This window comes from Pinus tabuliformis, chromosome 8 (assembly GCF_031772625.1).
Source record: "Pinus tabuliformis cultivar Carrire ecotype Pingquan chromosome 8, CPIR1, whole genome shotgun sequence".
NCBI classification, from domain to species: Eukaryota; Viridiplantae; Streptophyta; class Pinopsida; order Pinales; family Pinaceae; genus Pinus; species Pinus tabuliformis.
The window spans coordinates 1,647,881,460-1,647,895,676 of NC_142294.1; the positions used below are offsets into that span (position 1 = coordinate 1,647,881,460).

Consider the following 14,217-nt stretch of genomic DNA (forward strand, 5'->3'; position numbering starts at 1 on the left):
TGTAAAGGTGAATATATCAAAATGGCACCGAGCGCAATCCATATCATCGACAAAATACATAAGCAATGAAGCTCTAAATGGCCTCTAGAGTGCAAAAACAAAGCCTACAAACTATGGGACCAGTGGCCTACTACAAAATTCAAGTCCACATATATGATAATACTATAATAATGATCAACATTATCACTTCAAACTTCTCATGAGTCATCATGATCAAACTCAGTTGGTTGAGTCTCGACCAAACTTTGCAGTCACAAACTTCTCTATTGGTTCAGTGACTTGAGTCTCAAATTTCTGAAGGTATTCTGCCCTAATATGCCCTATTATTTCATTTGGTGCTCCACATGGCTTTACATGGCCTCCTATCCCAGCCAAGTGTTGCTTGAACATGTTAATACCCCCTCCTTGAATGGAGTTTTGACAATATTTGTAGATCATTTTGCCATCAATCATATCACAATGAGCCCATGCAGTATCTCTGGCTTTTGGAGGCATGATGACTTCTAGTTAGCTTAAACTTTGTTGTTCCACTACTCCAGCGAAAACTCATCACTCTCCAAGCTCCCAAGCAAACTCACAAACACTCCAAATGAGATGTGTGAGACAAATGAGAGGGAGAGGGGCCTCTTAAAGGCTTGGAGAGGGTGTTTTTGGAGGGAAAGCACCCTTAGTTTCCCTCCAAAACCCCTAAAACACATTCAAAAAGTCGTTTTTTCAGTGGACGGTGGGCGTGCCTCCTAACCGGCCGGTTTGATACAAACCGGCCGGTTCAGTCCTAAACCGGCCGATTAGGACTGTTTTTTTGCAAAAAAAGAAGAAATGCCGCCCCTGACCGGGTTTTTTGGCCGGTTTCGACAAGTGGCCCTGCTAACCGGCCGGTTAGACCAGTAACCGATTAGCAAGGCCGGTTTTGAAAACTATGTTTTCAATAACTCTTTTTTATTATAATAAATAATATTTCTTTAATATAACTCTTATGTGAAATTTAATGAACTTTAATTTATTATATTTTTAGTTAAAAAATAAAAATATAATAAATTATAATTTTTAATATATTTTTTTTTAAATAAATATGTTTTCTTCAAGGTAAATGTTTTTCACAAAAACTTTAATAACTTTAATAATCTCCATTGCTCAAGATTGTTGGGTGAGGGGCTCAAAAGGTACTAGAACGATAGTCTTGAAAATTGTTGATCAGGTTTAATTCTTTTTATCTATTTTTAATTTTATTTTATAATTATTCTCTTAACAAATTTTTTTGTTTTCGTAATTAATCTTTACAAGGAAATATTATAAATAAAAAATTTCTTTAATACATGATACAAATATTGAATTTAGTTTTACATCTTATGTAAAATAATGTAAAACAATAACTAGTAGATGAGCGAAAATATTTTTTAAACTTAATTTACAGTGGATATGAGATTGCATGTATGATCTGTAGACAATCCCTCAATAAGCCTGGTGATAGATTTAACTTCCAGTGCATATGAGATGGCATGTATGATGTGTAGAAGGTTCCTCAAGAAGTCTCGTGATAGACTTAACTTACAGTGCATATGAGATCATGAAGCCATCAATAATTAAGAACATTGTGGAAAATGCAAAGGAAGCAATTCATCTTGGATGGAGCTTTTTTTTAGATCACCCACTTCAACATAGAAATACAAACATTTCATTTTGCACTATTTTTATTTCCTCTTAATTAAAAATGTTTTACAGGGCAATAAAATAGATAATGTGCCATTATGACCTACTTTGTTATGTTCTATGAATTATGGAATCAATGACATTTTCCATACCTTAATAGTATACTTTTGAGTTGTATATTTGTTTCATAAATATGAAGGCAAGCTAAATTGCATAACCAGTAAAAATAGCCTTACCTTAATAGTATACTTTGATTTATTATATTTGTTGCATAAATATAAAGGAAAGTTAGGTTCCCTTTACTAATTGAAGTAGTAGAAGTATTTTGGAAGCTATATAAATTGGATTTGTTTTCAAATATGTTTTTTTCTCACTAAGATGCTTATGCAAAATTTTGGCTTGGTAAAATAATATTTTCCATGACAGATCAATTATTGACTTCAATTCTTAGGGTAATAATGTCCAAATACTTATTTCTACGTATGGAAATTCTACAATTAAAATAATAATTTTCCATCACAAATATTAATTACAAAGCTCAATGCTTACAGGAATAATGTCCAAAGATTTGTTTCTATGTGTAGCAATATATGGACCTACAATTCATTCTACTCTTGAAATATAAAATAAAAATAATAAAAAAATAAAATACTTAATATATATATAAAATTGTAATTCAATGTGGAGAAAATTATTGCTTTACATTGAAAAAAAAAATTAGATGAATATGCAAAGATGTCAAATTTTCTCATTACATGAATGAACTCTTCGTCGTTTACAATTGAATGGAAAAACACTATTTACAATTCAATATAGAAAAACTACATGTGGTTAATTGAATTTTACTTGACTATCTCAATTCTTAGGAACCTATAATTAAATATGAATGCAATGTCTTTGCATAGTGATTTGATTCCTAGATGCATATTTTCTAACCTTTGAATTTGAACTTTTAACGTTTTACAAGAAGTCATGTATTAGCAATACAATTTTTAACCACATTACAATTTCTTGTTTTTTATAAATGTTTTTGCATGCATAAATGGATCTGTGACACACTCAATTTAATTTAATTTGGTTGATTTTTAGAATGCATTGGCATTTTGAGTGTATAGTATTTAATGTTTCAGCTTGCAGTTGTAATGACATTCTAGAATGCATGCTTTTGTTAACAAACTCTAATATACTTACAAACTATAAACTTAGTAAAAAAATAAACAAAAAAAAAAATTAATGTTTGAATTGTTATTGTTTGATTATGAAAATTAAAATACATGTTTTTCAATTTAAAAATTCTATCGGCCTCTCTTTGCACTTTTTGGGGCAATTGCCAGTACTAATACCTTTCACATAATTGTTTTGATTTGCTAGCACAAATCAATAGTTTGATGGTATCTAGTTTGCCTAGTGTGGTTGTTCCCTACATCAGGGATTCAACAACCCAAACTTTCATCTACTTCTACACGGGACAAGATATGACTTTCTACATGAGCTTCATGCTCGGTATTGTAAAATTCTTTGCGAATTGAGGGGGCAATGTTCCCCCAAAAAAATTCAATAGATCTTTTAGAAATCCCTTAAGTTCTAGTCCTAAGTGGTTGTATAGAATTTTGATGCCCCTTGCAACTAGAGGAAGATGAGGCTCTTTTCATATTTGACATGGGTGATGAAAAACAAGAGTGGGATTACTTTATGACATTGTCAAGGTATAGAGAGGCAAGGGGGATTGCAAGGAAGCTCTCAAGTAGAAACTGCAATATGGGGATTAGGGAAATGGAGAGACAACAACCTACAAAGAGTTAGAAGCGTTCACCATCAAATTGCCACAAAGGAAAACTAGACGGAGAGGACAAGGTTCGAAGAGGATCAAGGCAAAACTAAAGAGTTCACAAGATGGGAAGAAAGAAGGTAGATCAGGTAAGTGTAAGATAATATGTGACCAAGATAGAAATGGGCCACCATTCACCAAACATAGCAATGCTAAACCAAACACATAGAAGTAATCGAACTATAGAAAACCCAATACCTCACAAAGTATGAAGCAAGAAGATACATGAAACAAAAACAAAAGAAGGCGCCAATTCTAGAGTAAATCCACATACCATAGAGCAATTATGAATACAATCATTCAACTTGTTCCTTGGAGCCACCACCATTTTTGAAGGGTCACCTAGAACCACCAAAGTGCACTTATGCATGGGTGTGAGAGGAAACAACATGATCTTTGCCATGAACTAGATCAATTGCGAAGAAAACCTCAAGCTTGTGCATGTACATGAAGGCCTTTCTTATGCCAAGTGTATTAAATTTGTTGGTTAATTGGTGGCATGCCACATTCTAGTTCACATGGGATTTTTTGTGTGTTCACCCACCAAGAGGGATCAACAATGAAATTATCGATCTTCATGATAAAAGTAACAAGTTGTGGATATTATTATTTTAAAATTTTGTTATTATTTGTAATAAGGAAATGCTTAAAAATGCAAAGAAAGAGAAGAGGGGTCATGCAAGCCCTGCACTCTTTGACTTTTCCCATTGGCTCCCCTTTGCATTTTCCTCAATTTGTTATTTTTCAATAAAAATAATGATTAGTTATTGTGGATCACAATTTCTTTATAAACATATTTTTTTAAGTTTAAATTATTTCTTTATTGAATATAAATTTGTTAAACATATTTTTAATTTAAAAATATTTCTTTGTTAAATAAAAAATTGTCTAAATTGTCTATATATATGGATGAATTCACTATACCATGAACATAAAACTATACTTGTTTTAATCATGTGAATATAAGAATATACCGACTTACTTCATGCAAAAATTAGATAAGTTAATGAGTAACAACAGTATTAGAGAATCAAACTACGGATCCAGATTGCTTGTACATTGTATCAGACTCTTTTATAATCATATGTGAGTTCAGGTCAAAGTCGCGTCTTATGTTATGATCAAGATCCAGTCTTAAAAATGGTTCATTCTTTTACAGGTCTGAAACAGAGTTCTGAAACATGATGTGTATACATATGTTCATTTAGGCCGAGCACATCACATTAACCATCTCTTCAAATGCTGTTACATTTTATGCAAAACTGGTATATTTTTCATTCAAAACAACTTCAATTCATTTTATCACCTCAAACATGTCAACCAAATTATCATAGTCTGGTAACTTTGGATGAACGTTAATCACCCTTTGTTTCCACCTCCCTTGATTACTCCAATTTTGTGGAGCACAAAATTGTGTGTTACAAGTACGTTAATGCTTTTCATTTCTAGGAGCTGGGGTTTTATCTGGGTGCAGTAAACTGAAAATTTCTACAGAACTAGCATTTTCATTGACCAGGCCTTTCAGAGAACATTATTTCCCTGTGTATTATCCCATATGTAGGGGTCACAATAGAAATGGAAAAAGGGTTCCCTGAATTCCAGCAACTATTGCACTTGTTTGGTATGTGTGCCCACAGACTAAACTAGCTCCCATTGCTTGTCGTTGAATGTCTGAATATGTGATTGAATCCACATTCCGTGGCCATAAATAAAATAACTTATGACAAAAAGAATGGAATGGTCCCAAACCGATATCCTCTCTTAGCAGCATACCCATGACAGCTCGCTGACCAAGCTGATGGAAAACAGATGAACACTGAGATAATAGTTGTCTCGGCTACTACAATTTGGACAGAAGAAACTAGACAATAAAGTAGTTGCAGATGTCTAAATACAGAAAGATGCACTGTAACTAAGACATGCCGTGACAATCATTAAAAATTTTATGTCCTATAATGGGAGCAAGTACTCGATACATATGGAGTCTCAGAAAGTACTCGATACATATGGAGCCTGGGCATTCAATCAATGAAGCAAAATATTTCACAAGGCCTAAACAGTCAAATACATAACTAAAAGGAGGACATTCCAAAGCAAACTACAAAATTGTAAACAAACTCAGTTCAATACTTCAAACCAGGTTAGTCCATTTAAGTACAGTTCACTATTGAAATTCACAAGGTACACTCCATCAAAGGCAATGACAAGCCACTAACAATTTCATCAAACCAATTCCAAATTATTACCATGAAGAATATCGTTGAAATTTTTCTTGGGGCACTTCATTAGTTGCAAGTTGCAACACACTAACTGCTAAAGCCAATTCCATTCTAGATTGATGAACTGGTGTATCTAATCAGGATCTGCAATCCACTAAACCCTAACCAAATGTGTTTTCAGAGAAACACCTGGTATGCTAATGGGAATTCGACCACTCAGATCACTTCATTGAGCTGAATTGCCAAATCTGTTTCAGATAGCTTGCTAGTGCACTATTACCGAAGTCACCCTAAACCCTAACCAAATGTGTTTTCAGAGAAACACCTGGTATGCTAATGGGAATTCGACCACTCAGATCACTTCATTAAGCTGAATTGCCAAATCTGTTTCAGATAGCTTGCTAGTGCACTATTACCGAAGTCACCCCTACAGTTCATCCATTGATAGTCTACTGCTACAACGATATCTTTACTGCAGAATATGTCAGCTTCATGCCAAACTTTTTTAAGACCTCATGCAATGGTTAGATAAATTATTAAAACACCAACATTGCAAAGTCTATCCATCAATGTGCTGTATGTAACATCATCAAGGCTCGAGGCATACTCTGGAATCTCATAAAAGATCTGTTAAACTTTGTCTTGCCTTTCATGCTTACAGAGTCCATCTATTGCCCATGATGCTTACAGAGTCCATCTATTAATGTTGTAAAGTGAACTAGGTCAGGCATGCAACCTTTCTCCAACATCTCTACAAGGAGCTCCCTGGCCTTTTCTAGATTACCCACCTTGCAAAACCCCTCTATAAGTGTATTATATGTGATATCATTAGGTTCATCACCTATTTCAGCCATGGCCCATAACATCTAACAATTGGAGAGCTTCTTGAAGCTTCCCTTCTTTGCAAAGACCAGCAATAAGAACAGTGTATGTGATAACACTCGGATTGTTCCCCTTATCCAGCATCTCATGAAGTACTTTGGTGGCCTCCTTCCACTGCCCTTCCTTGACGAGGCCAGCGATAAATGCATTATATGTGACAACATTAGGCAATATGTTTTTGTTGTGCATTCCAAAGAAGAACTTCCTAGCCTCCTCCAATTTGCCTCCCTTACAGAAACCATCGATAAGTACACTGTATGTGACAGCATTTGGGCAGATCTCTGTCGGACATTTCATAGAAGAGCTTCATAGCCTCCTCCAACTTGCCTCCCTTACAGAAACCATTGATAAGCACACTGTATGTGACAGCATTTGCGCAGATGTCTCTGTCGGACATTTCATAGAAAAGATTCGTAGCTTCCTCCAACTTGCCTTCCTTACAGAAACCATCAATAAGCACACTGTATGTGACAACATCAGGGCATATGCTTCTGTCTGACATTTCGTAGAAGAGCTTCATAGCCTCCTCCAACTTGCCTCCCTTACAGAAACCATCAATAAGCGCATTGTATGTCTCTGTCGGACATTTCATAGAAGAGATTCGTAGCCTCCTCCAACTTGACTCCCTTACAGAAGCCTTCAATAATCACATTGTATGTGACAACATTGGGGTATATGTTTCTGTCGGGTATTTCATAGAAGAGCTTCATAGCCTCCTCCAACTTGCCTTTCTTACAGAAACTATTAATTAAAGCAGTAAATGTAATAACATCGGGGTTATGCCCTTCTTTTAACATCAGATACAGTAGTTGATTGGCCTCTTTGAACGTACCTTCTTTGCAGAAACCATCAATCAAAGCAGTAAATGTAATAGTGTCAGGCTCATGACCCTGCTGCAGCATAACAGCTATCAATCCAAAAGCCTCGTGAGCTTTCCCTCTCTTGCAGAGCCCATGTATTAGGGTGCTATATGTAAAAAGATTAGGAAGCTGTCGTTTGTTCACCATTTGATTGAACAGTTTGACAGCATCCTACGTCCTGCCCGTCCTGCAAAGCCCTTTGATGAGGGTACTGAATATTACGACATTTGGAATATAGCCATGTGCTTCCATTCCTTCAAACACATTGAAAGCATAATCCATTCTACCTGTTTCACAGTGACAGTTGATAACAATGCTCAGAGAAATGAGATTTGGAATAATGTCTGCTTCAACAATAAGTCTGTAAACACGCAACGCTGATTGTTGTCGGTTCCGTCGGACTAGGCTACTTAACAAAAGATTGCAGGTGGTGATGGTGGGATTAGATTTAGCTGAAAGCAGATGGCTGAAGGTCTCCACTGCCTCCGTAAATCTGTTGGTCTGGCAGAGTGTTTTAATGTGCGAGTCGCCACTGGTATTCAAGGTGTGGAAGAAGCGTCGAGAATTCTTCCTGCCCCATATGCAAAGCATAGACCTCCTTGCAGGCCCATCATCGCCATTGGGTTGAGGTAAGCAGATGAGATTGAAATTGCTTGCCGTGTGACCTGCTCTGGAAGCCCTAAAGCCTGTGGAAATAGACCAACCCAAACGAGCATTCATACATCAATCCTGTGCAAATACATCAATTATCGCCTCAAACAATGTCAACCAAATTATCATAGTCTGGTAACTTTGGATGAACGTTAATCACCCTTTGTTGCCCTCTCCCTTGATTACTCCAATTTTGTGGAGGAAAAAATTGTGCGTTACAAGTAGGTTAATGCTTTTCATTTCTAGGAGCTGGGGTTTTATCTGGGTGCAGTAAACTGAAAATTTCTACAGAAGTAGCATTTTCATTGACCAGGCCTTTCAGAGAACATTATTTCCCTGTGTACTATCCCATACTTAGGGGTCACAGTGGAAATGGAAAAAGGGTTCCCTGAATTCCAGCAACTATTGCACTTGTTTGGTATGTGTGCCCATAGACTAAACTAGCTCCCATTGCTTGTCGTTGAACATTTGGATGTGTGATTGAATCCACATTCCGTGGCCATAAATAAAATAACTTATGACAAAAAGAATGGAATGGTCCCCAACCGATATCCTCTCATGACAGCTCGCTGACCAAGGTGATGGACAACAGATGGACACAGAAAATAGTTGTCTCGGCTACTACAATTTGGACAGCAGAAACTAGACAGTGAAGTAGTTGCAGATGTCTAACTTAAAAAAGATGCACTGTAGCTGAGACATGCCGTGACAATCATTACAAATTGTGTCCTATAATGGGAGCAAGTACTCGATACATATGGAGTCTCAACATGTACTAGATAGATATGGAGCCTGGGCATTCAATCAATGAAGCAAAATATTTCACAAGGCCTAAACAGTCAAATACATAACAAAAAGGAGGACATTCCAAAGCAAACTACAAAATTGTAAACAAACTCAGTTCAATACTTCAAACCAGGTTAGTCCATTTAAGTACAGTTCACTATTGAAATTCACAAAGTACACTCTATCAAAGGCAATGACAAGCCACTAACCATTTCATCAAACCAATTCCAAATTATTACCGTGAAGAATATCGTTGAAATTTTTCTTGGGGTCACTTCATTAGTTGCAAGTTGCGACAGACTAACTGCTAAAGGCAATTCCATTTTAGATTGATGAACTGGTGTATCTAATCAGGATCTGCAATCCACTAAACCCTAACCAAATGTATTTTCAGAGAAACACCTGGTATGCTCATGGGAATTCGACCACTCAGATCACTTCATTATGCTGAATTACCAAATCTGTTTCAGATAGCTTGCTAGTGCACTATTACCGAAGTCACCCCTACAGTTCATCCATTGATAGTCTGCTGCTACAGCGATATCTTTACTGCAGAATATGTCAGCTTCATGCCAAACTTTTTTAAAGACATCATGCAATGGTCTATTGCCCTCTTGGGGTGTGCCTAGTCCCTCCATGAGGGTGGTGAATGTAGTCATGTAGTTATGAGGACTCTTGGACTGCTATCTTTCATCACTTTAGATAACTTATTAAAATTATCAACATTGCAAAGTCCATCCATCAATGTGCTGTATGTAACATCATCAAGGCTCGAGGCATACTCTGGAATCTCATAAAAGATCTGTTAAACTTTGTCTTGCCCGTGATGCTTACAGAGTCCATCTATTAATGTTGCAAAGCGAACTAGGTCAGGCATGCAACCTTTCTCCACCATCTCTGCAAGGAGCTCCCTGGCTTTTTCTAGATTACCCACTTTGCAAAACCCCTCTATAAGTGTATTATATGTGATATCATCAGGTTGATCACCTGTTTCAGCCATAACATTTAACACTTGGAGAGCTTCTTGAAGCTTCCCTTCTTTGCAAAGACCAGCAATAAGAACAGTGTATGTGATAACACTCGGATTGTTCCCCTTATCCAGCATCTCATGAAGTACTTTGGTGGCCTCCTTCCACTGCCCTTCCTTGACGAGGCCAGCGATAAATGCAGTGTATGTGACAACATCAGGCAATATGTTTTTGTTGTGCATTCCATAGAGGAACTTCCTAGCCCCCTCCAACTTGCCTTCCTTACAAAAACCATCAATAAGCACACTGTATGTGACAACATCAGGGCATATGTTTTTGTCTGACATTTCATAAAAGAGCTTCATAGCCTCCTCCAACTTGCCTCCCTTACAGAAACCATCGATAAGCGCATTGTATGTGACAACATCAGGGCATATGTTTCTGTCTGACATTTCATGGAAGTGCTCCATAGCCTCCTCCAACTTGCCTCCCTTACAGAAACCATCGATAAGCGCATTGTATGTGACAACATCAGGGCATATGTTTCTGTCTGACATTTCATAGAAGTGCTTCATAGCCTCCTCCAACTTGCCTTCCTTACAAAAACCATCAATAAGCACACTGTATGTGACAACATCAGGGCATATGTTTTTGTCTGACATTTCATAGAAGAGCTTCATAGCCTCCTCCAACTTGCCTCCCTTGCAGAAACCATCGATAAGCGCATTGTATGTGACAACATTAGGGCATATGTTTCTGTCTGACATTTCATAGAAGTGCTTCATAGCCTCCTCCAACTTGCCTCCCTTACAGAAACCATCAATAACGCATTGTATGTGACAACATCAGGGCATATGTTTCTGTCTGACATTTCATAGAAGTGCTTCATAGCCTCCTCCAACTTGCCTCCCTTACAAAAACCATCGATAAGCGCATTGTATGTGACAACATTAGGGCATACGTTTCTGTCTGACATTTCATAGAAGTGCTTCATAGCCTCCTCCAACTTGCCTTCCTTACAAAAACCATCAATAAGCACACTGTATGTGACAACATCAGGGCATATGTTTTTGTCTGACATTTCATAGAAGAGCTTCATAGCCTCCTCCAACTTGCCTCCCTTATAGAAACCATCGATAAGCGCATTGTATGTGACAACATCAGGGCATATGTTTCTGTCTGACATTTCATAGAAGTGCTTCATAGCCTCCTCCAACTTGGCTCCCTTACAGAAGCCGTCAATAATCACATTGTATGTGACAACATTGGGGTATATGTTTCTGTCGCACATTTCATAGAAGAGATTCCTAGCCTCCTCCAACTTGGCTTCCTTACAGAAACCATCAATAAGCACATTGTATGTGACAACATCAAGGCATATGTTTCTGTCTGACATTTCATAGAAGAGCTTCATAGCCTCCTCCAACTTGGCTCCCTTACATAAGCCGTCAATAAGCACATTGTATGTGACAACATTGGGGTATATGTTTCTGTCGGACATTTCATCGAAGAGATTCGTAGCCTCCTCCAACTTGGCTTCCTTACAGAAGCAGTCAATAATCACATTGTATGTAACAACATCAGGGCATATGTTTCTGTCTGACATTTCATAGAAGAGCTTCATAGCCTCCTCCAACTTGCCGCCCTTACAGAAACCATCGATAAGCGCATTGTATGTGACAACATTAGGGCATATGTTTCTGTCTGACATTTCATAGAAGTGCTTCATAGCCTCCTCCAACTTGCCTCCCTTACAGAAACCATCGATAAGCGCATTGTATGTGACAACATCAGGGCATATGTTTCTGTCTGACATTTCATAGAAGTGCTTCATAGCCTCCTCCAACTTGCCTCCCTTACAAAAACCATCGATAAGCGCATTGTATGTGACAACATTAGGGCATACGTTTCTGTCTGAAATTTCATAGAAGTGCTTCATAGCCTCCTCCAACTTGCCTTCCTTACAAAAACCATCAATAAGCACACTGTATGTGACAACATCAGGGCATATGTTTTTGTCTGACATTTCATAGAAGAGCTTCATAGCCTCCTCCAACTTGCCTCCCTTACAGAAGCCGTCAATAAGCACATTGTATGTGACAACATCGGGGTATATGTTTCTGTCGGGCATTTCATAGAAGAGCTTCATAGCCTCCTCCAACTTGCCTCCCTTACAGAAACCATCGATAAGTGCATTGTATGTGACAGCATTTGGGCAGATGTCTCTGTCTGGCATTTCATAGAAGAGATTCGTAGCCTCCTCCAACTTGCCTCCCTTACAGAAACCATCCATAAGCGCATTGTATGTGACAACATTGGGGTATATGTTTCTGTTGGGCATTTCAAAGAATAGCTTCGTAGCCTCCTCCAACTTACCTTCTTTGCAGAAACCATCAATTAAAGCAGTAAATGTAATAGTGTCAGGCTCATGACCCTGTTGCAGCATAACAGCTATCAATCCAAACGCCTCGTGGGTTTTCCCTCTCTTGCAGAGCCCATCTATTAGGGTGTTATGGGTTAAACGATCAGGAAGCTGTCGTTTGTTCACCATTTGTTTGAACAGATTGATAGCATCTTCCGTTCTGCCCGTCCTGCAAAGCCCTTTGATGAGGGTATTGAATATTACGACATCTGGAATATAGCCATGTGCTTCCATTCCTTCAAACACTTTGAAAGCATAATCCATTCTACCTGTTTCACAGTGACAGTTGATAACAATGCTCAGAGAAATGAGATTTGGAACAATGTCTGCTTCAACCATAAGTCTGTAAACACGCAATGCTGATTGAGGTCGGTTCCGTCGGACTAGGCTACTTAACAAAAGATTGCAGGTGGTGATGGTGGGATTAGATTTAGCTGAAAGCAGATGGCTGAAGGTCTCCACTGCCTCCGTAAGCCTGTTGGTCTGGCAGAGTGTTTTAATGTGCGAGTCGCCACTGGTATTCAAGGTGTGGAAGGAACGTTGAGAATTCTTCCTGCCCCATATGGAAAGCATAGACCTCCTCGCAGGCGCCATCATCGCCATTGGGTTGAGGCAAGCAGATGATATTGAAATTGCTTGCCGTGTGACCCGCTCTGGAAGCCCTAAAGCCTGTGGAAATACAATAATTAATTAATCCTTTAGCCCTTTCGATATGGAAGTCGTAGCCATAATTCTAAATCACCACTAACGGTATATATGGAATAGTTTATAGGGAAGAAATGAGGGGGAGATAAACCAGAGAAATTTCAATCATTTAACATGTTATTAGGATGAGTTGGTAGTAGGAAGGGCAGAGAAAGAGTATATATATATATATATTTTTTTAGTTAATATATATATATATATATATATTTTTATAATCTTCTATTTATATTATTTTAGTGTTTATAAATTTTTTAAGAATAAAATTACAAATAAAATTATTGATTTTATTTTCTTAAAAAAATTATTATTATTATTATTATTATTATTTTATTTTATTCACTTATTTACAATGAACACATTGAATGTTAATAGTTTAAATTAATGTAATTACTTAGTAAAATAAAAAACTTTGGGTTATATAAGTGAAGCTTATGGCTATGGAGGTTGATGGTGATGCAAGAGAATATAGTTGATAGTGGAAAGGGCCCCATGCTAGATCAAAGCATTCTTAAATCAATTAATTACCACTTGGCTCCAAAGTGCTCATATTCCAATTTAAGCACTAATAAAAAGACAACTAGAAGGAACTCTAAGAAGAATCTTGCCAACAAAAGACAAAGGGGAGAGGAAGAGAGATGCATATAGGGAGTTGAAGAGACAAGGATGATTGGTCTCTAGTTTATCTCAACAAGGCCAATGCTACCTATAAGCCCAAGCACACCAATTGAGAGTAGCTAAATACAATTATTTTGATGTAATTGTAAATGATATAAATAACTACTCTTGTAATTTTGTAATTGGGGTATGTAGATTTTCACATTTCAAAATCATATTGCTTATTGATTTTGGAGTAAAAACAAAGCTTTGATATGTCCAAAATTTTGGTCACGAATTTTACTCCAAAAACAATAAGCAATATAATTTTGTTATTGCTAAGGGGTTGTGGAATTATGTTTTTTTAATGTTGACGACAATTCATTCCAACACCAACAAATTTAATACCCAATCAATCCTCTACATTCTTATGTTTGAGTGGATTGAATGGTTGGTTTGTATTCACAATGATATTTGTGAAAACCCATTCATTTGCCTCAATTTTTGTAATTTAAAAATGTGACTATAATGCCAGCATGGATACAAAAGCCATGGTTGGTTGATATAATGTGCTTTAAAACATTTAAATTTGATTTCTAAATGAAAGAGGGGATGATTGTAATTTCCCCAGTTAAATTAATTTTTCTTAGAT

The 14,217-nt window shown here is 37.1% G+C and overlaps 1 protein-coding gene across 1 annotated transcript in view; it reads right to left on the reverse strand.

The window, feature by feature from the left end:
• Window positions 1-8,389: 8,389 nt before the first annotated feature.
• LOC149242491 (uncharacterized) overlaps window positions 8,390-14,217 on the reverse strand; it is a 29,474-nt gene continuing 23,646 nt past the window's right edge. Inside the window, 3 exon segments of the mRNA XM_089370854.1 lie at window positions 8,390-10,664; window positions 10,667-12,206; window positions 12,312-12,951. Coding sequence (XP_089226980.1) covers window positions 9,682-10,664; window positions 10,667-12,206; window positions 12,312-12,951 — 3,163 coding nt within the window. The 3' untranslated portion in view covers window positions 8,390-9,681.